At 47.3% G+C, this 21,886-nt stretch overlaps 3 protein-coding genes across 3 annotated transcripts; all 3 read right to left on the minus strand.

Moving 5' to 3' along the window:
- Positions 1-372: 372 nt before the first annotated feature.
- kif4 (kinesin family member 4) lies at positions 373-13,935 on the minus strand. Its single transcript, XM_067257218.1, has 31 exons — positions 13,842-13,935; positions 13,302-13,434; positions 13,094-13,208; positions 12,735-12,925; positions 12,490-12,579; positions 12,003-12,169; positions 11,382-11,476; positions 10,919-11,038; positions 10,414-10,589; positions 10,241-10,302; positions 9,747-9,879; positions 9,255-9,313; positions 8,948-9,053; positions 8,618-8,737; positions 8,288-8,470; positions 8,003-8,106; positions 7,469-7,613; positions 7,179-7,289; positions 6,924-7,007; positions 5,662-5,772; positions 5,320-5,475; positions 5,094-5,191; positions 4,309-4,438; positions 3,828-3,998; positions 3,220-3,342; positions 2,983-3,060; positions 2,775-2,873; positions 2,329-2,496; positions 1,973-2,101; positions 1,441-1,560; positions 373-915 (listed from the first exon to the last, which is right to left on the minus strand). Exons 2-31 carry the CDS (start codon positions 13,422-13,424, stop codon positions 724-726), a joined length of 3,759 nt encoding a protein of 1,252 aa, XP_067113319.1. The 5' UTR covers positions 13,425-13,434; positions 13,842-13,935; the 3' UTR covers positions 373-723.
- A 790-nt stretch (positions 13,936-14,725) lies between these two features.
- Positions 14,726-15,995, minus strand: mrps12 (mitochondrial ribosomal protein S12). The gene is made up of 3 exons (XM_067257537.1): positions 15,845-15,995; positions 15,513-15,566; positions 14,726-15,329 (listed from the first exon to the last, which is right to left on the minus strand). Exons 2-3 carry the CDS (start codon positions 15,562-15,564, stop codon positions 14,947-14,949), a joined length of 435 nt encoding a protein of 144 aa, XP_067113638.1. The 5' UTR covers positions 15,565-15,566; positions 15,845-15,995; the 3' UTR covers positions 14,726-14,946.
- Positions 15,996-18,150: 2,155 nt separating this feature from the next.
- npas4b (neuronal PAS domain protein 4b) lies at positions 18,151-21,869 on the minus strand. Its single transcript, XM_067257741.1, has 8 exons — positions 21,695-21,869; positions 21,319-21,470; positions 21,064-21,166; positions 20,586-20,877; positions 20,361-20,470; positions 20,030-20,165; positions 18,306-19,885; positions 18,151-18,179 (listed from the first exon to the last, which is right to left on the minus strand). The coding sequence occupies exons 1-8, from the start codon at positions 21,867-21,869 to the stop codon at positions 18,151-18,153; spliced, it is 2,577 nt and encodes an 858-aa protein (XP_067113842.1).
- Positions 21,870-21,886: the final 17 nt, after the last annotated feature.

A 21,886-nucleotide genomic window follows, 5' to 3' on the forward strand; every position in this document is an offset into this window, starting at 1 on the left:
GCATTCATTTAGCGCTGACAGACTCTACTACCGCACCGCATTGTTGACTGTCAACGTATTCAGCCAAATAACGACTACGCTTACCCGAGTTATAGACAGAATAATATATTTTGGTTAACCATTTGAGATCACATCCGATTGCACCAGATTCGACGTTAAGCTATGCAAGAATCTGAGCTGTTGTGGGAAAAGGCTGACCTAATGACCCTTTCATAATAACCTAATGATCCATTACTCAAAATATCAACCTTTCTAAAGGAAAGATGTCTGGTAGACATCAATGCTTCGAGGTAGTCTCAAACGCATTTCCCTTCACCAAACCCAGCTAGTAGAGAGTCAAATATTGTTTCACAGAAAACATTCACAGTTTCATCATTTATTAAAGAGAATGTTAAAATTAGGAAAAAAATTCCAGTCGTAAAAGCATATTCTTAAGGTTTTTCATCTTCATAAAAACATTCACTATAGACCAATCCAACATCTAAATTAGTGCATTTAATCCCTCATAATTAGAACATCTAAGGTAGTTCATCAGTTATACTCTCCAGTCACTTCTCTCGAAGATTCCTCACAAGAGTGGTGCCCAATTTACACTTTATTTAAGGAACTACACACATACATCACATTGACAAAAGACTTACAAAACAGTAAGACCATACATAACAGGACAATCCTACGGAGTGCACCACAACGGTGGAGTCTCTGCTAGTCTGCCTCCCGTACTTATGACTCCTCTCTGATAGGAGTACAACCAGAGAAGAAACTGTTCTGACAGCTGGTCAGGACTCGCTTCTTCTTCTTCAGGAAGCTGACGGTGTTTCGCTCTTCCTCTTCCTCATCCTCTTCCTCAGTGACAGGTTTCCTCTGAAGTCTGAGGTCCGCAGGAAGGTATCCTATGTCCCCGATCTGCAGAACCTGGACCAACAGAGATTGTTAATACTGATCATAAAAAGTTCATTTAGCAGACGCTTTTCTCCAAAGTGACTTAAGAGGGGAAGTTGAACACACAACCTCTTGATCTTAAGTAAAACACTGTGCCACTCAGCTTTACCCAATAAGATCATTATATTTCACGTTTCCTTAGTCATCTCAACACAACTGCTGCAAAACAAGCAACCACAAATGCTCTGGCATAGCAGCCAAGGCACTGGTGTATTGTCTAAAGCAGGGGTGTTCAATCCTGGTCCTCGAAAGCCCCTGTCCTGCATGTTTTAGATGTTTCCCTGCTCCAGCACACCTGATTCAAATGAATGGTCATTACCCGGCTTCCACAGAGCTTGATAACAACCCATTCATTTGAACCAGGTGTGTTGGAGCAGGGAAACATCTAAAACATGCAGGACAGGGGCTTTCGAGGACCAGGATTGAACACCCCTGGTCTAAAGCTACTGTCTAGTGCTCTGAGAAACAGCAGATGCATCTAGTATGATGGGAGCCTACCTTCTTGGTGGGTGTGACGCAGGGGGGCTGGAAGAAGGTGGCGTCCCCGGCGCTGGCGGCAGTGGGATCCTGGGGGATGGAAACCGAATCTTTGGACCCGTCGTCTGTTTCGTTGGAGTCCTGTGAAAAGCAGCAGACAAGGGCACGACATTACGCAACATTGCCCAGATCACAACCACATCGAAACCGATGCTGAGATTCAAACACAGGTGCCCTACTAGTGAGGTAGATAGGTCTTTGGTGTGAACAGCTGTGAAAGTTACTAAAACATACCAGGTAAAACCGGTTTTTGTGTGAAGGAATATTAAGGAAAAATTATAATAATCTTAGCCTTACATGCGCATTTGTGGATAAAGCTTTTAAATCTAAATCACTACATTTTCACTTATAATTAAACTGTTCTGTATCAGATCGCTCTTCAGTCAGTATGTAAGTGGAAATATAAATGTTGACAACCTGTAAAAACTGATTAACTGCTTCCTGCTGATTTAGGCATTTATGGAAACGTGACTGACCCTTGCTCCTAACTCACCATGCTCTGGGACATTTGGGCCTCCATGTTACGACATTTCTCATGATCACACTGGCAGTTCTCCCCACACGTCATCTTGCCCTTGCGACACCGGCACAGTCTGTTGCCACAGCGACCCTTACAAGCACACTAAACAGACAGGAGCACAGAGACCATGAATGTTTTGTCTTCTACATAAACATGAATACGTCAAGTAAGTATACACCCCTAGTTAACAGACTGCTGTACTGGTATGTTGCCCAACGTGATGTAGAAACGGTATTAGGCATATCCTACACACAGTCTAGATACATTAGTATAATGTTTAGACTATCTACTGCACTAAATCAATACACCTTCTAACAACCCTTTCTCACCCCCGTTGCCCTGGGCTTCTTGAAGGTCTTGCGGCTTTTGTCGTTCACGACAGGGCGCCATTCTTCCTCCTCCTCTTCCTCCTCCTCCTCTTCCTCCGACACCAACTCGTCCAGGTCGATAGCCATCTTTGTGGGGGCCCGTGCCGTGGTGAAGCGCCTTCCTTTGGGCTGCAAGAGGGCAAGGTTAGGATGTTATTGCTGCACTGTAGTTGAGATTATTACGGTTATGTACCATACCTGGTAGCAGAGATGTGGTTACCTGGCAGTGTGCAGAGTAAACACAGATCGTTCCTTTACTCTGACCACAGACATACTGTTTCCTGCTGTTCTTTCAAAGTGCACTATCTGTACGTCGCTTTGGATAAAAGCGTTTGCTAAATGAACAATGTTACCATCTTCAGGCCAGCTGTGCAGCTGGCGTGTGGAGACACACCGCAGGGTCTCACCTTGGGCGGGACGTACTCAAAGGAATCGTCAGGAGACTCCCCAGGTAGCGGGAGGTTATTGATCTTTCGACCGCTGGCTAACTGGAGCAGTGTCAGTTTCTGCAGACACGTGAAAACACATCTTTACTCTTAACTCAGGCGATCACAAAACGTAGGTGGATGTACATGCCGACCGCGTTTCCAGGTCACGTGGCGAGGCGGCTCTTACCTGTCGGAACTGTTCATTTTCTTCCGTAAGTTTCTGGTTCTTGTCACTCAGTTCCCGCATCTTTTCAATCTCTTCTTCCTGAGGATGGAATAGATGGGTGAGAGGGAGACAGACAGAGAGAAACAGACACAGACAGAGTGAGGGGTCAGGACCTTAAAATCCCACCAGCCAAGGAGCTTTGATCAGGGAGCAGTCAGGAGGTCAGGTGACTCCCAATCAGGAGGTCAGGTGACTCACCTGGAACTTGAGGCGCTGCAGCAGCTCTCTCTCCCGTTTGGAGGTGCCGTCGTCCTCGGGCTGCTTGTCCTCCTCCTGGGCCCCGTCAGGCTTGTTCTGCAGCTGGCTGAGCAGGTACAGCACCTGAGGACGACCCAGATGTGAACCACCAACACACATTCAGTCATCTAAAACAGTGGTTCTCAATCCTGGTCCTCGGGACCCCCTGCCCCGCATGTTTTAGACGTTTCCCTCCTCAAACACACCTGATTCAAATGAATGGGTCGTTATCTAGTTATGCAGAAGCCTGTTAACGACCATTCATTTGAATCAGGTGTGTTGGAACAGGGAAACATCTAAAACATGCAGGACAGGGTGTACTTGAGTACCAGGGTTGAGAACCACTGATCTAGGAGACAAATTCTCCTCAAATTAAAATTAAAAATCATAATAAATAAAAAAAGAAGTGCATACACAGTGGTTCGTGCAGCACACAATCAAGGACTACAAGTGCACAGTTGTAATTCTATTACAGCGGATAGTGTCAAGAAAGTCTAAAGGTAAAAAGACGAGGTCGAGGACAAAAGGAAACCCCCCCCCAGAGTGAGGGTTGCTGTGACGACGCTCACCTTCTCCTGGTGCCTCAGTTCCAGCTCCACCAAGCGCTGCTGGTGCTCCACCTCCATGGAGGACATGAGCTTCCTCTCGTCATTCAGCATCTTCTGTAGGTCCAGCAGGTTGGCCCGCTCCTGCTTCAGGTCGCTCTCCAGCTTGGCGCTCGCCGTCTTAGCCGACACCAACTGCGGCGAGGGGCAAACGGGGGGGTTCAAATCAACGCTCGTTTAGCAAATGCTTTCTATGCAGAAGGACTACTTTGCAGCTCCTTTAACCGTGCAATAAAAGTGTGGGGGGAAAAAACACCACACAATTAACATAGTAGAATCTGTCAAATAAGAGGCTTGTGTGCAAGTCATGTGCCTCTATGACACGTTATGAATGAATAAAATATGAAAAGTAAAACGAATTGGGAGACTTGAAGTTTTCAAACCCATGATGCTCAAAGAGGCAGAGAGAGAGAGAGAGGGGGGGGGAGACGTTCGAGGCACCTACCTCAGACATGAGGACCTTCAGGGCACACTTGGCCTCCATGATGGTGGTGATGGTGTCCCAGCGCTGCTTCATCCGCACCTCCCCGTCCGCGTCCAGAACCTTCTGCTGCAGGTCGGCTATCTGGGCGTTCCTGTAGACGTGAAGGGAAGCCAGTGTAACCGAGATTCATTATAATAAGCCATTAAAGTCAGTATTAATGGGGATAGAAGGCCAGTATAGCCGAGTTAAGCTGGTTGAACACTCCTTGCTATATAAATGGGGATAGATATAGCTCATAAAAAAGGTAGAGCATTTGTGATGTTGCATTAACCATATCGACTCATGTTTTAAGATGCCTTATCGTTTGATTCGATTGTACAGCAGAGAAAAGGAAAACCAAAACATCTCTCCGTCTGTGTTTACGTGTGTTTTCTGTATGACGTCTAGGTCCTCGTAGGAAGGACTGGCAAGGCTTTACACCTCCTGAATGGGAAGGACTGGAGCAGATGGGCAGGCATGTGTCTGGGCCTGGGTGTGAAGCTCTTTAAGGCGGAGCGTCTGAATGGTGCAGCGCGGGGAGCCGAGGAGGGATTCCCCCCCAAGGTTTCCCGCAGCACTTTTCAGTTAAGGCGGCCGCCTAAGCAAAACCCGCCTGCCGCCTTACCTACAACGTTTTTGTTGTTGTTGTTGTTTTTTGCGATATCCGCGTTGTCCTGTTGTTTTCTCCCTTCGGCAAACCCCGCCCTACCACCTTAACTAACAGATTTTCTGCAGGAAACCCTGCCCCCGCAGCGAGGCCCACTCACCTGAGGCCCATCTCCGTCTCCAGGTTCTCCACCTGCTTGCCCAGAGACGCCTCCAGCTGCCCCTGGCTCTCCAACTCCGACATGATGAGGGTGCGCCGCTGTGGAACGAGAGAGAGGAGAGACACCCCCACGTTTATTGTTCCTTTCCACTACTGAACAGTCAAATCAAATCCAAACGGCCTGTGTGGTCCAGTACAGCGAGAGGGTTCCCGGGAGCTCTGCTCACCCTGATCTTGGCAGCCGGCTTCTCCCCTGGGTCCATCTGCTGCCTGAGCTGGCACACCTCCTCCGCCAGGATCTTCCGGTCCTCCAGCAGGTCCCGCAGGTGGCGCCGGGCCTCCTCCGTGCTCACTAGCACCTCCACCTCGTTCAGGAGCCAGGCCTGCCCACACACACGGACACACACAAACACAGAAATCATTTCACAAAACTCTCAACCATTGTCCCACCACAACACAGTTTGGAAAAGCATCAAATGACATGTTCAAGACCCTTGGAGCCAGGTCTTTCCACACATACGCCACACAAACACCAAACACACACACACAGCAAACAGACGTCTCAGGACCTTGACTCTGCCCGCGGCTCCGTCGATGCCCTTGTGGATGTCCTTCCTCTTCTCGGCCACCTCGCTCCTCTTGTGCAGCGCGTCCTTCAGCCGCTTGTTGGCAGCGGCCGCCTGGAGGGGCACAGCTGAGTTACCCCCCCGGACAAACACTTCCCCAGGCCTCCACACACAGACGCTGACCCCCCGGACAAACACTTCCCCAGGCCTCCACACACAGACGCTGACCCCCCTGGACAAACACTTCCCCAGGCCTCCACACACAGACGCTGACCCCCCGGACAAACACTTCCCCAGGCCTCCACACACAGACGCTGACCCCCCGGACAAACACTTCCCCAGGCCTCCACACACAGACGCTGACCCCCCGGACAAACACTTCCCCAGGCCTCCACACACAGACGCTGACCCCCCTGGACAAACACTTCCCCAGGCCTCCACACACAGACGCTGACCCCCCAGACAAACACTTCCCCAGGCCTCCACACACAGACGCTGACCCCCCGGACAAACACTTCCCCAGGCCTCCACACACAGACGCTGACCCCCCTGGACAAACACTTCCCCAGGCCTCCACACACAGACGCTGACCCCCCGGACAAACACTTCCCCAGGCCTCCACACACAGACGCTGACCCCCCTGGACAAACACTTCCCCAGGCCTCCACACACAGACGCTGACCCCCTGGACAAACACTTCCCCAGGCCTCCACACACAGACGCTGACCCCCTGGACAAACACTTCCCCAGGCCTCCACACACAGACGCTGACCCCCCGGACAAACACTTCCCCAGGCCTCCACACACAGACGCTGACCCCCTGGACAAACACTTCCCCAGGCCTCCACTAGAACGTGGGACTTTAGGTTCAGGTTTTGGGTTTTTAAGTGTTAGACCACCAGCTGACTGGAGGGAGAGGAACGCGCACCTGACAAGAATTATGACTACATTTACATTTAGTCATTTAGCAGACGCTCTTATCCAGAGCGACTTACAGTAAGTACAGGGACATTCCCCTCGAAGCAAGTGGGGTGAAGTGCCTTGCCCAAGGACACAACGTCATTTGGCACGGCCGGGAATCGAACTGGCAACCTTCAGATTACTAGCCCAACTCCCTCACCACTCAGCCATCTGACTCCCTATGACTAGATCAGATGGTCCTAGAAGAACCTCTCTGGAGGCATGAGGGGCAGAGGACGGTATTCATATTTATAGTGAGGCTCACAGATGGATGAAAAGAGTAGAGCAGATGCCGGCCGCCTCACCTCCTCAGTCTTGCGCCGCAGGACGTTGGCCTGATTCTGGAAGTCTCTCTCCAGCTTCAGCATCTCGTACTGTCGCTTCCGGTCCTGTCGTACAAGAGCACGCTTTAGTGTCACGTTCAGATCATCTTACAACTCAGAAAAGGTTACATGGATAAACTTCCATCAAATCCAGCCAGGTTGTTGAAAACCAGGACATGAGGAAGTGTTTCAGAGGCCACAGTGAAAGGGGGCGTGGTCAAATCCGACACGACGCACCTTTTCCTTCAGCTGGAGCACCTCCTTGTCCTTCTGGGTCTTCCAGACCCTGAACTTCTCAGAGTCCTCCTTCATCTGCCTCATCAGCTGCACCCTCTGGGCTTTCATAGCCTACAGGAAGCAGGAAACAGGAAGCAGGAAACAGGAAGCAGACGAGCCACCATCAACAACCACACCACGAATCTTGGATTTCAGGATGAATTCTGAATTGTGTTACTTGAATTAGATTAGTACAATACAATGTGTGTCAGGAGAAGGGGACTAAATAAATCCCCGCCCAATGGGAGTACCTGAATTTCCACATTGAGCTTGTTAACGCTGCGGACGGAAGACTCTTTGATCTTTAGGAGCTTGGATTGTTCCAGAAGCTTCTTCTTCATGTCCGTGATCTGTCCCTCCAGCTCCTGAAGCCTCTTCCTGCGCTGCTCACTCAGCCTGGGAGGAGGGACGAGCAGGAGGGAGGAGGGACGAGCAGGAGGGAGGAGGGACGAGCAGGAGGAGGAGGGGGGGAGGAGGGGAGGAGGAGGAACATGAGGAGGGAGGAAGAGGGCGGGAGAGGGGGAGGAGCAGGAAGGTGGAGGAGGAGGAGGGGATGAGGAGGGGGGAGGAGGGAGGAACATGAGGAAGAAGAGGGCGGAAGAGGGGGAGGAGCAGGAGGAGGAGGGGGGAGGAACATGAGGAGGGAGGAGGAGGGGGGGAGGAACATGAGGAGGGAGAAAAATAAAAACCTTGTTGTTTCCTGCTTGAGGCACACTGGAGTCAGACAGCTCATTTCAAGTAAAGACGACCCTGAAAATTTTCTGGTGACGTGAAGCTCTTCCTACTTGGCCTGGTTTGTGTCTTTCTTGGTGGAGTGGAGAACCATGATGAGGTCCTCCTTCTCCTTCTGAAGAGACCCAACCGACACCTGCAGGCTCTTGATGTTATTCTGCAATGTAACACCACAGTGCATACACGTTATTCTACGATTTAACACTACAGTGCATACATAGAGCGTTTGACTACAGATCATAAAGGTCACAGGTACAAAAACTTGTTTTACAATGATAAATGATGATAATATTCATGTAATAATATTAATAATTCAGTTTTAGCCTTTGAACACCTACCTGATGTTCCACTTCCATGGGCTCCAGCTTGCTGTCGTTCTGACACATCTTCCTCACATACGCCTCCTTCAGTGCCAGCACCTTGTTCAGCTCAATCAGCTCCTTGGACATCTGGGCTTGACGCAAAGCATGCTGGGTAGTGAAGCCTTCGGGGGAGTTCTTTTCATTCATGGCACCAGCGCTCTGTGTGAAGTAGACAGTTGGAACACATCAGTACTCTACCCCCCCCCCCACACACACACACACACACACACACAACTTTTTCGATATATAAAGAAGAATGCAAAGAAATAAAACAAGATGGCGTCTGAAAGTGACGCCAAAACGTACGCCAGGCGAGCCGTCTACTGGGGTGTTTGTTCCACTCCCCGAGGCCTGGCCGTCCTCCCCCTCCTGCCCTCCTCTTGCCGACAGGGCCTCGATGCTGGCGGCCAGACCAGCCCCCTCATCCTGAGGGGACAAGGAGACAAGTCACACACAGAGGACCAGGGCTCACAGGTCACTTTTTTTCCTCACTGTCCCAGTATTCTCGAAGTGCAAGATTAACCGTTCCAAACTGAACTTGACCTGTCACAAAATGTAAATTCTTGCGTTTTTGGCTACAACAGCTTGTTTAGAACACCGTACAAGGAGGAGGGGAGAGGAACCTGCTGTTTTCACCTGGAGATGTATGATGATCTGCTGCAGACTCTGGATCACCTCCACGTTCTCCTTGAGCTCCTGGTCTTCCAAAGTCTCCACCACCTTCTGCAGGTCAACCTTACACCTGCACGACAAACACATTCGTTTTTTTTACAAAGCGAATACAAGTCGCCCTCAACTTGACATGAGCAAATACCTTACTTCCATGGAATGATTCAGTATTTCTAACTGAAATTGTGTTTGAAATGGTTCTGTTTGGCGTAAGCCCTCGCGTCCGTGCGCTCATGAGCCGGTGGAACGGCAGGCGTCCGGAGGCCAGACTCACGCTGCGTGTTCCTTCAGCTCCTCCAGCTTGCACTGCAGTCTGTCGTTCACCTGCTCGGTCTGCCAGGAGACAGGAACACACGCTCACACATTACCTTCACCTTGTTAGATATTGTTGTTGCTTGCTTTCCCACAGGTACGCTCTTACACTTTTTGAGGTTCATGTTGTTTCATTGTTACTTGTTTAACTACATGCTCTTATGGTTCTTCCCATTGGCACTTATTTGCTTTTCACAATGTGTGCTTCATGTTTTGGTTACCTGCAATGTTTTTGGGGCTATCTCGTTGTTATGATCAGTGACCTATGCACTTTTGTAAAGCTCTCTCTTGGAAGTCGCTTTGGATAAAAGTGTCTGCTAAATGAATACATGTAAACGTATTCAGTTAGCACAAAGCTAGTTTTATCCAAAGCTACATTCAAAATACTGCATGTAGGAAAAGTAGGAACAAACAAAACGTTAACAGTAAAAAAGAAAAACCCGGCCCGCCTCACCATGATGATCCTCTCGAACATGACGGCGGTCTGTCCGGCCGCCTCGCTCAGCTCCCGGCTCAGCTTGGAGTTCTCTTCCTGCAGCACGCGTGTCCTCTCCAGCAGCTTGGACGTGCTGTCCCCTGGCTCGTACCTGGGGGGGGGGACAGGCAAGGGGGACATACCGGAGTCAAGTCTTCGAGTCACCCGTTAGTGTGCTGTTCAAGCTCCCTTACCCTGAACACAACGTGGTTAGATAAGAGTGCTATGTATGAGTGTGGAGTCAGATTGCTGAGCGTTTAGAGAATCAGGCTATTAAATCAGAAGGTTGCCGGTTCGATTCCCGTCCGTGCAAAATGACGTTGTGTCCTTGGGCAAGGCACTTCACCCTTACTTGCCTCGGGGGAGAATGTCCCTGTACTTACTGTAAGTCGCTTTGGATAAGAGCGTCTGCTAAATGACTAAATGTAAAAAAAAAAAAAATCTGCAGTGCTGCAGGTGGAGTCGGCCCTCACCCAGAGACCGCAGGCAGCACCCCTCCACGCGCGTGCAGAAGCATGACCTGCAGCTCCTGGACCTGCAGACCAACAACAAACCTCTTCATTACACGGAAATAAAATTCTAAACACTTTTTTCTGTGAGGACTAGTTTTTTTTGGACTGAAGAGCAGTCTGGAGCGTCCGTGTACCTGCTGCTTGAGGTGCTTCATCTCAGCAGCTCTGGGGTCCACGTTGACCACGGGCTTGTTCTTGATCTTGCGTGCTCGGTCGGCGTAGCGCAGGGTGTTGATGGTCTCCTCCATGTTGGAGTCGGCGGGGCTGATGCAGGCGATCATCAGGGTGTGGCTGTTCCCTCCTAGAGCATCTGGCAGGGATTCGATTGTTCGTGTGAATTTTTTTGTAAATAGTGAAGTTGTCGTTTTTGATCAGTGTTATGAATCTTGACGGAACTTTATCTGTTATATTTGACTAATGCAAGATCTCCCTCAATACACAGCATTGTCATGTCAGGTCTGATAAGGAAGTCTTTATGGAAGGACTGTAATCAACAAGAAGCACAATGCACTTCCTGATCCTTGATCTTGTGCTGTACTGTCTGAAAGCACCATTTGTACATCACTTTGGATAACGGCGTCTGCTAAATGAATTAAATGTATAATGTAACAGGCATTGTTGTTTGTTCTGAGTCCTTACCCTGCAGCAGTCGAGTGAGCTTGGAGTCTCTGTAAGGGACAAAGGTCCCTTTCTTGCTGTCATCACCCAGGGCACTGATCACGTTCCCCAGGGAAAGCAGGCCTCGGTTGATGCTGATGCCTGCGACACAGGATGACAACACAATGCTATACCAGAACCACTCAACTCTGTTGCATTTAGGAACTAATAAGTAAGAATTACAACATTTTGTATAGGCCTTTTTACAAGTGATCTCAGAGGGCTTCAAAAATTCCCTTAGAACTGCACCCTAACCAACCTAAAACCCTCAAGGAAGAAAAATTCCATGGAAAACTGGGAGGAGCAATTCAGTGGGGGATCTCCTCTTCCAGAGACAGTTGGTGACACCGAGAGATGCAAATTATAGGCTGAATACAAATTATACAGTAAGAAAATATCAAAGTAGAAATGTAGTGGATGGTAACATGGTGGAGCTCCTGCCCACCTTCCTTCAGGCGGTCCCCCTCTGCTTTAGTCTTCTTCTGCCTCTCCGAGCCGGCCAGATCCACCAGGTGCAGCTTCGACACGATGGAGTCCGTTCTAATGATTTAGACACAAAAACAGTTAGTTAAAAAAATACAAAAATAAAGCTACAGTCTATATCTTGAACAGCAGATGTCAGTGTTGCACATTTTTCACAAAACTTGAAGTAAGAGCAAGCCAATGTCATCCAAATAAGATGAAGCATATTGAAGCGACTACATGGGACAAACTAAAAGTCGCTGAGAGGCTGAGGTTGGGTTGCGTCATAGGCTGACGCGCTAGTAAAAAGAAAAGATTCCCAGAGATCCAAGAAATGCGTTGACGTGACTTTTATTGCTGAAAAGTATTGAAGTATTTGAATGTTCAGAAATCATAGTCAAAAGTAATATATACAGATGAGAGTAGAGCAAGATGTCTAGATCCTTAGTACTATCCACTTCTGATTCTCCCTCTTCTGAATATGTACTTTCTAAATGCACTATTCCTACATCGCTGTGGATGAGTGTCTGTTGAATAAATAAAACGTTAAAACGTCAGATGTGGTGACTCGAGTGTGTGCGGTGGATCAGCCCGGCTGACTGACTTGTCTGCGCTGCGGCGCTGCTCCAGGGTGATGGTGAAGATGGCATGCGAGCGGGAGGAGGCTGCGTTCATGGCCGTGGAGCCCACGGTGCGGGCTGCGTTCCCCAGCTCCAGGCACCCCACCATCTCACCAGCAGACAGCACCTGACGCTCAGTCAAGCCCACGATCTACATGGGGACACAAGCAGAATTATTACTTTTTTAATATTATAATTGTATTATTGTATCATTTTCTACCTATTCAAGTGGACATGTATCTAATAATCAAATGTAATCTTGTATATCTATAAAGGTTCTCTGGACAGTCATTTTATAGACATTCTGTATTCTTTGAATTGTCAGCACATATCTTTTCAGATTTATCTGGATTTTCCTTGAAACATAATGTCCCTTTTTGAATCTCCGACCATTCATATGTTTAATTAGCATATTCAAGGCAATTACTTATTCAGACTCGTTCACCAAGCACCTTTCAGTCAGCCACTAACCTTTATTCCCTCCTTTGGGTCCTCGCGAATGCTGAGGGCTGGTTTATCCTTAGACATACACAGCAAGTCCAAGACGTCCTCATTATAGATCTACAAGAAAAGGTTTCAAACCGAAAACCCAAACCAAGTTACTCACAAGAGGCTGCCTCCACGATAACATCTGACAATGTTTCCTAAGGACAAACATAAACAGTCACACAAGAACTAAAAACATTCTCGACCAAGAATACTAACTTCACCCATACCTCCAAATAAGACACTGCCAGACTAAATTGACATTCTGATCTCTTGTCCTTTTCCTGGAAGATCATTCTGACCACCCTGGGGATCACCCCAACTGTAGGCTCACTCTCCTGGGCAGAGGTGTAGGTTCCTCCCATGGAAAAGGTTTTCCCAGACCCGGTCTGTCCATAAGCAAGCACTGTGGCGTGATACCCTAAGAAATGGCACAAATTTGTCATCAAATTTCTTCTGAAAGAAATGCAATGGGCTTCATAGGTATCCATCAAATATTTATGTGGACATATTTTGATTAATCAATGTGTCAAATGTTGTATGTGGATAACACTTGAGTCTCTGTGCACAACTGAGTTGGCTTAATTACCTTTGAAAAGGCCAGATAACAATGGTGAAACGGCGACGTTAAATACTTCCTCTTGTTCAGCCATTGGGTCAAATACATAATCGTATGTGAACGCCTTTTCGGAACCGACAATTACCTGAATTGAAGATGGCAAGTAAAAGAGTCACTCTGGAGTAGCCTAACAAAGCCTGACAAGTCTGAAATGGTGTTCAAAAAAACAGATGCTGACCTGCGGCTCCCCAGACACGAAAGTGAGACAGCCCTGACATCCCTCGTTTATTTCTTTTGGCACCAGCGGACGACACCGCAAGGCAACCCGCACAGGAATCCCCTTATCGTCGTCCTTTAACATGCTGCAAATTCTGTCAATTAGAAACCCAGATTCTGTAGCAGAACATTCATTTTTGTTACTTAGCTAGCACTAACAGCAAACGTTCTTAAACTTAAAGGATGGAGACCACATTGGTCAGCAAAACAACGTCTACAGTAGACGTGTTGTGATAATAAAGCCTTGGACCAGAGATTACTGACATGCTACTTAGTAGCAGCAAAAACGAGAAATCATCAATAATCTCCGACAGGTAGCGGTCAAGTTGAGGGCCCAACATGAGTAGTCTACTCTAGCTAGCTAACGCGTTTGCTACCTTTCTAAACTCTTGCTGGTTACTAGCCTGTAAATTGTCATACCACTAATCAGCAATTTACAAAAAAACTTTTGTTAAAGAGAAACATTTCGCAAGGTATTGTAAAATCATGAATAGTTCATTACCTTTTTCCTTAGCCAGCTGCCAATTTATATTTACTTTACCGTAGCAAAATTGTGCCAGAAACAACCTCCAGTCTTGGCTGGGTATGGGACTAGCAAAAACGTTTGTCTTCCCAAATCAAGTGGACAACGTTTTTCTGGGGATAATCTACAGAAAGATCCTTGTCAGTTTCCTTTACCGTTTAATGATACTAAAAAGGAGTAATGTGTTAACATTTAGCTAGAGTTCATCAGAAACATTTGACTCGCTGTTGTTTTGTCTAGATAATCCTTGCAATGGTTTTCATGATTCTGCTGCCCGCCACTTTCAAACACCGCTCCGCCTTTCCGACGCGTCTTCCGTCAAGCGTAGTTACCACAGGGTACGTTTGTTCTAGGTACTGCAACATCCCACTGGTGCACTTCTAAACTAAAGATCGCGAGTTTTTAGATCGGGGCTGAAATTAACTGTATGGTTTTTCATGGTGTTGTTGCTGTACCTAGTTAAAACGTGTATCTAAAAACGTATACTTTCATATCTGAGCGACCCTTCGTTGAAAATAATGTTCTAAGCAGTAATAACATCCTTGACTGAACCGTCGAAAAGTTGGTAGCAGTGGAAAAGTTATTTCAGGAAGTAAAAGTACTACCATTGATTTGTTTCACCACTGAGTCGGCGGATGAACAGGTAATCTACTCTAAAAACCGCCAATTATAAAGTGAAGGAGGTTGGAATAAAATGTCTGGCTCCACGAATGGGTCAAATAAACACAAAACAAATACCCACTAAACTTAAACTTTTCACCTCTGAAAATAATTGTCAATATTAACTTGAACATCCCAAAACACTGGGAAAAAAAAACAAATACAAGGCTTTTAAACACAAAAAAATTACTGACAAGAAAACATGAATTTCACTGAAGATTTATTATATTTGAATACATACATTTTATGTACACACATTGTATGAGGGGCTTGGATGTTTCAAGTGCAACCAATCACATTTAAATACAAAAATGACGTCTTCCACAGAGCACAGATTGCTCTGTTCAGAGAACAGTTTCTATCAGAAACAACCTCCCATCCTTTCTGCAGCAGCCACCAGTCTCCGGTTTGTCTTGTCGTGAGCCTATTGCTTCTTCTTCACAACATGAGCACAGTCATATTTGCCTCTGATTACAGTAAGTTTCACTCCTGGAAGATCCTGTGTCCTCCCCCCTTGAACCAGCACAACATTGTGCTCCTGGAGGTTGTGTCCCTCCCCAGGAATAAAAACAACTGCCTCCTTCCCGTTGGACAGACGAACCCTGGCACATTTGCGGTTGGCGGAATTTGGCTTCTTAGGTTTCCGGATGAGCGTCTTCAGAATCACGGCCTTCATCTGAGGTCGTCCAAACATAGCGCTCACGCGAGGGAGGGGAGGGGCTGGTTTCCCCCGGCGATGCATCTGATTAAGGGTTGCCATGGTTCTGGAGAGGACTGGTCCAGTCCATGATGAGAGAGAATGCGACACTGCATGAAGACACACACAAGGAAGTTGTAGTCAGCAATAAAGGATAAGCAGAGGACATGCATTATTCTGAGTTAACTGATGATGGGTTGCTACAGTTTAAAATGAATATGGGACAGTTGTATAAACGTATTTGAAAAAAATCATTCACAACGAGGGGGAAAGGCTGATAATTAGCCTCTTACCTTGTAATAACGATGACAGCATTGGTCTCAAACTCCCTGCCAGTAAAGCCATCCCTGATAAAGATAAGGTCATGATAATTTAAGGTAAAGTAATAAATGAACATACCACGATGATATCACGCTAACTTACTTAATGCATTCTATAATGTATATGACCACTGCGAACTTACATTTGGACAACTGGAGGTTTCAAACTCGGTAACTAGATACTGCCAGTGTCAGTGGTCCTAAACTATACAGTGCAGTGCTGTAAACTAATTGGCTAGTAGCAGTAGCGTTAGCTAAGGTTATTTGTTCATTTGTAAGTATTCTCAAACCCTGAAGTTACTTACTTGATTTCTTCTAACAGAGTAAGCGACGTATATCATGAATGGTTAACTACCTTAAAAACGACACAAAAAGCTAATTTACACCCGCTTAAGTGGAAAATAACGTAGATGTCATTCCATGTCTTTTGCCTGGCTAGCTAACTGTGCTCGCGTTTTAATTCATGCATTTACGGACGGAAGTATGTTAGCAAGTTCTTCCGGTTACGCTGGGTCAACATTAGGTACGTTCGTTTTAACTTTATCGGCAGAGTATTTGAGTAGGGTGCGTAAGCGATTTCAGTTCTCCCTCAATGGGGTTATTTGCTCTGTAAATATATGATCTGTGCATTGTTACAGTCGTAGGTCGTAACTGTCATAGGTTTCAGACAGCTTGTCTGGGTCGGGTTTTTAATTCAATGTCAGCCACCGCAATTTACGTGTTAAAACTAAAAACAACCTTTCAAACTCTTATTGTATGACATTTACATTTAGTCATTTAGCAGACGAGCGACTTACATTAAGTACAGGGACATTCTCCCCGAGGCAAGTAGGGTTAAGTGCCTTGCCCAAGGACACAAGGTCATATTGCACGGCCAGGAATCGAACTGGCAACCTTCTGATTACTAGCCCGCTTCCCTAACCGCTCAGCCACCTGACTCCCCTATGACCTGTAGGCCTATTCCAAATGGAAGACAGGACACCAACTGAGCATAGTTTTGTCTGCAGATGATAATGACTCATAAGGAGATGGTTTCCATGGATACGGTAGGGATGAATGGCTAAAACACAGATGTGTCAGAGAGGGAAGATGAAAGGAAGTTGAGTGGTCTGAATGGGTGTGTGGGAGGGGGTAAAGATGGAGCAGGAAGAGGACATGGATGGACAAAACATCTCAAGTCTGCCTTGTTGTCCTTCATACTCCTTTGTCATCTATGTTTGTCACTCTTCTATTTCTGGAACCTATTCAGTCTTTACAAGAATGAAGCACAGGATCCAGAACTCTGGAAAATAAAAACATGCAGTTTGGGATAAAGTGTTGGAGCAAGACCCAACAGGTTGAGACCAAAAAAAAAACTGACAATGCTTTTTTAGATGAACCAAACAAATGGTAATCAGGATTTTAGGAAAAGGGGAATATTTAAATAAGATGTTTGCAGGGCTTGTGCACTTGTGATAACGGATTAAAAAAAAAATCATAAATGTTATGTTCCGGAGTGTATTTCGTTGGCATGAGAGAGATACAGAGAAAAAGTCAATGAGTAAAAAAAAAAGATATACATTTACATTTAGTCATTTAGCAGACGCTCTTATCCAGAGCGACTTACAGTAAGTACAGGGACATTCCCCCGAGGCAAGTAGGGTGAAGTGCCTTGCCCAAGGACACAACGTCAGTTGGCATGACCGGGAATCGAACTGGCAACCTTCGGATTACTAACCCGACTCCCTCACCGCTCAGCCAACTGACTCGATATGAAGAGAGAGTGAGAGAAGTAGATGGTAGGAAAGAACGAGAGAGGGAGAGAAAACATCTGCCACAAGGCTGCAGAAGAGCGTGGGCAGATGATTGTGTCCAAAGTAGAGATCAGGAGAGAGACGTCAGCGCGCACGTCAGAAGTGGCCCTGACAGTTCTTCCACAATGGAGGGAAGTGAATAGCAGAGGGAACAAGCTGTGCTACGGTAGATGAGGTGAAACATTGGTGTCTTACTCTTCTTCAATAACACACAGACTCACTCAAGATTCTTTTTAATTCGTTTCTTTGTACGGATTTTCAAATATATGTGACAGCAACAGGAGAGGACACTTATACACAATCCATTCCTGTAAAAGTAAAACTGTACAGGTACACTTTTCAAAGTAGTCAGGTCAAATTTCAAAATATTATTTGGACATATGCACTGTGGATAATCTGGTAATGATGTTACATTTAATAATCATAGACATTTAAAATGTCACACATCTTTTAAAACTGTACAATTATAACAACACATAATAAATATGTATCTGATCAATTAAACATATATAACAAACTACCTTCCATAACATAGGAATCAATCCATTACTTAATCAATCCAAAACTGACAACGATCAACTGACTCCAGAGACAATGTTCCGTCATTGGAAATAGTCCTTGGAAGTACCTTCAGTTTTGATCTCCTTCCTCACCATAAGTGACAATACACATGTCACTTATTTTCTGTCTGTACACACATTGAATCCTTTTCATCTTTTGAAATGTCTTGTATCTACATTTTTCCCGTAACCGTTCCAGGAAAAGCTAACGAAATGTGGCAATATGCCATACTTGTCGAAGTAAGTCACAGACTTATTTTAGAACGCAGGGTCACGCAGGCTTCCTCCTGGAGAAGGAAGAAGGAGATAAGGTAAGGAGAGACGTAAGGATACTGTCACATAACAACAGATGTATGTTTGCATGCTATTTGCATGATAAAGACCAATAAGAGTCCTAACAGAATGACCCTCACCTTGGCGGAAGCTTCGTGAAGCCAAGGTGGTTGAGTGGGAGTTGATACAACTCAGGTTGTTACCCCAAAATGGGGAAATAGAGACATCTGCCTCAAACACTTGATCCATGGCAACCAGTTCTTCCATGAGGAACTGAGCATGGGGCACGGTGTGGGGGCGGGCAGGAAGGCCCAGGACAGAGGCAGGCTCCTGGGAGGCAGTGAGAGAGGCGGACGGAGGGAACTCTGACGTGTCCATCATCACGTCCTCCGCCGTCTCGTTCATTGTTTTCGTAGTCGCTGCCCCGGCGGACATCGTAGCCCCCCCGCCCACCGCCATGCAGTTACAACGCGTCGATTGGACGCTACTGAAATGGTCTACGCCAATAGAATAGTCTCCGCTCATGGGGGTTTGTGGAGAACAGGGGGAGGAGGAAGTGGAGGGAGAGACAGAGCCTGTGGAGTAGGAGGACGGAGATGAGGGGAATGAGGAGAGATCTTCATATAAGATCTCCAACAACGCACTCTCTTCATACAGAGAGACATCTTGCTGATGAGATTGCTTGGCCCCCGTCCAGGAGTGGCACTCGCCTTCACAAAAGGGACTCTGGGATCGGGGTTTCGGGGGAGGTGAAGGTGGGAGAGTGGACAGGGGTTGTTTAGGAAAGAGAGACTCGCAGGAGAAGCTCTCGGCTAACGAGCTGAGGTATCTGGCCAAGGTGGAGATCTCCTCTCTCTCTCTCTCCTGCTCTACGGCTGAGGAGAAGAGGAAAGAGCCCGGATGTTGTACGGGGGAGTTCTCAGGGGTCAGGAGCCCGTTGGGGGGGGCATTCATGGTTTCCTGGGGGACGTCCACATACAGGGACCCCTGAATCTCTGAAACGTTCATGGTGTCGCACTCACCCTCTCTAAAACCATCAGAGGTCACCTTCCTGTGGTATTCTCTAGGGAGCATCAGTGTGGGTTCCTCAGAGGAAATGGACCGTGAGAATCTGTGTGTTCTCTCTGTGCCTCCTAATGTGTGTAGCTTCTGGCAGGAGGAGGCAACTGTTTTGGTCGAGTCTAAACTGAGGTGTAGCCTCTCACCAAAACTAAAACCCCTGGAAAGTTGGGGGGTGTGAGGGGGAGTACAGGCAAACAGGCCCATCTGGTGAGAGAGGGGCATGGATACAGGGGTGAGATACTCGGAGAGGGAGGGGGAGACTGGCTCTGACAGGCCGACCGAGTGAGAGGGAACTCTTTGGTTCAGAAAGTCTGATTCATTCAGGGAAGCAGGAGGAGAGATGGGCGCCGGCCCTGATTTCTCAATGTTCCACTGCTGTCGTCCACGTGTCAAGCTCTCTCCCTCCAGAGATGACAGGCTGGAGCGGGGATGCTGGTCAGCTGGCTGCATGGCCTCGTCAGAGAAGCTCGAACCAGACGGCGCTGTGGTGAAGTCGAAGGACTGGGCAGACAAGCCAGCGCTGCTGGGAGTGAACACCTGGTCTGGGCTGGACAGAGACGAGTGCTGGTGCATGCAGTCACCATAACTGTAATAACCAGAACTGTGACTCTGCTGTTCCAAACTCAGCTGCTGGCGCAAGGACCACGCCTCTGACTCACTGATGGAGAGAGAGAGAGAGAGAGAGAGAGAGAGAGAGAGAGAGTTGGAATTGCAATCTCTGATTGAAAACTTTTTTTTACATGAAATGCCTTAGCAGTGTACCCCCCCCCCCTCCCCCCCTAGGCCTAGTCCCCAGGCCTACCCGATGACGTAGTTGTTGCAGGTGATGGGGTGCTCCCCACCCCCCATCTGGAGGACCATGTAGAGCCAAACCCAGGAGTGGTCAGCTGTCTCCACCTGCACCACCATCTCCACCTGCTTGTCCCCACCCTCACTCACTGCAAAGACAGAGAGAGAGAGAGAGAGAGAGAGAGAGAGAGAGAGAGAGAGAGAGAGAGAGTGAGTGAGTAAGAATGAATACACTGGTTAGCTCACTAGTAGGCCTATCTTGTGTTTTTTTCACACCTACATGTGTGTAGGAACTGTGATGGGTATGTATAGATATGGATGTTAATTCCTGGTGTGGTACTCACGCAGGGTACAGTGCTGTGTGGAGGCATGGGAGAGATCTCTGGGATGGAGGAGGCTGTACCAGGAGCGTGAGCGAAGAGCTTCCACATCATATCCCAGGTACACCGTCACACTAATAGAGAAAGTGAAAACAGCGTTCACAATACATCCTGCTAGATAAAGAGCTTATGTAGACAGTATGTTCCTAGCACATCCTGCCAGATAAAGACCGCAGGGTTGCTGCTCACCTGTCCTGGGCATCCCAGACCGTCATGTCCCGGAGGTGCTGAGAGTGGAACGAGGCCAGAAGGAAGGATTGCTCCGGCGGGGGGGTCAGAGGGGGGCCCCCCAGGGCAGTGTGGGCGCTGGGTTTGAGCCTCAGGGGTGTGCAGAAGCACACCCACACAGGGGTGGAGTTGCAGTGGGAGGAGCCAGGGCCGGGGGGGGGCAGGCAGCGAGCCCTGACCAGCATGGTCTTGTTCCCTGAACCCTGCCTCCGGATTAACTTGGAGGTGTTGAAGTGACATCGGAACAGTCGGTCTGGAGGAGAATGGACAGGCATAGCTAAACGTTTCAACTATGAATAGCTACTTATCATCTGCCAAAAAACGATTTCAGATGTTCATCAGTAGCATTTAAAAAAATAATCTTTGGTCGATAAATCTCTAGTGTTGATAACAATGTAGATGTGTTCATTTGATTGACAGCAGATTACTGGATGTTTACCTTCATCGCCAGTGACAGCTGGTGCAAGGCTGCTTCTCATGACAAAGTGGTCACTGGGATCAATGATATCATACACACTGTCACTCTGAGCAACCAGGTCCACCTTTAAAAGAAACGTTTTAATATTAACAAGACATAGCCTACATTCAATGTTCTCCTATTGACAAAGTGATAAAAATCACATTGACCTTGACTGACTTTCAATCAGTCAAATAGAACCTTCTATTTGTCAGCCTTTTGAGAAAGCGTACTTACCACACAGAGACCGAGGTGGTCTACGACGTTTTCAGATAAAAACAGAAGCTTTCCTTCTCCTGTCACGACCACCATGAACCCAGCCAGCTCGTGGACTAGCTCTGACAGCTCGTGGAACGACATGAAACCGCTGCTCTGGTCGCATGAAGTGTCTGTGTATACCAGAGAAAACGCAACAGGGGACTTTAGAAAGTGAAATTAGAACGCTAAAACGTGATATCTACAATCGACTTCGTGTCGCAAAGAACTAGCACCACAGACAGCACCAGAGACTTTCAGAACTTCGGACAGTGAACAACTCATATGCTACGCGGTTAGGCTACACAAGACAAACTTCTTCATATTATATTTTGGAGGACCAAAATCGTAAACTTACCTTGGGAGAAGAATAACGACTTTCTGGTGTACATGCAAGCAAGCGACATGATGTGTAGATAGGACAGCCTAGCTTTGTCTGTATCGGTGATAGGGAGAAGATCCTTCAGGTTGCGAATCTCCGCATTGATTTGATCCCTACGCGCCTTCGATGCTCCCTTCGTTGACCGATACATTGTCGATGGACGGCGAA

Source organism: Osmerus mordax, chromosome 19 (genome assembly GCF_038355195.1).
Source record: "Osmerus mordax isolate fOsmMor3 chromosome 19, fOsmMor3.pri, whole genome shotgun sequence".
Taxonomy (NCBI): Eukaryota; Metazoa; Chordata; class Actinopteri; order Osmeriformes; family Osmeridae; genus Osmerus; species Osmerus mordax.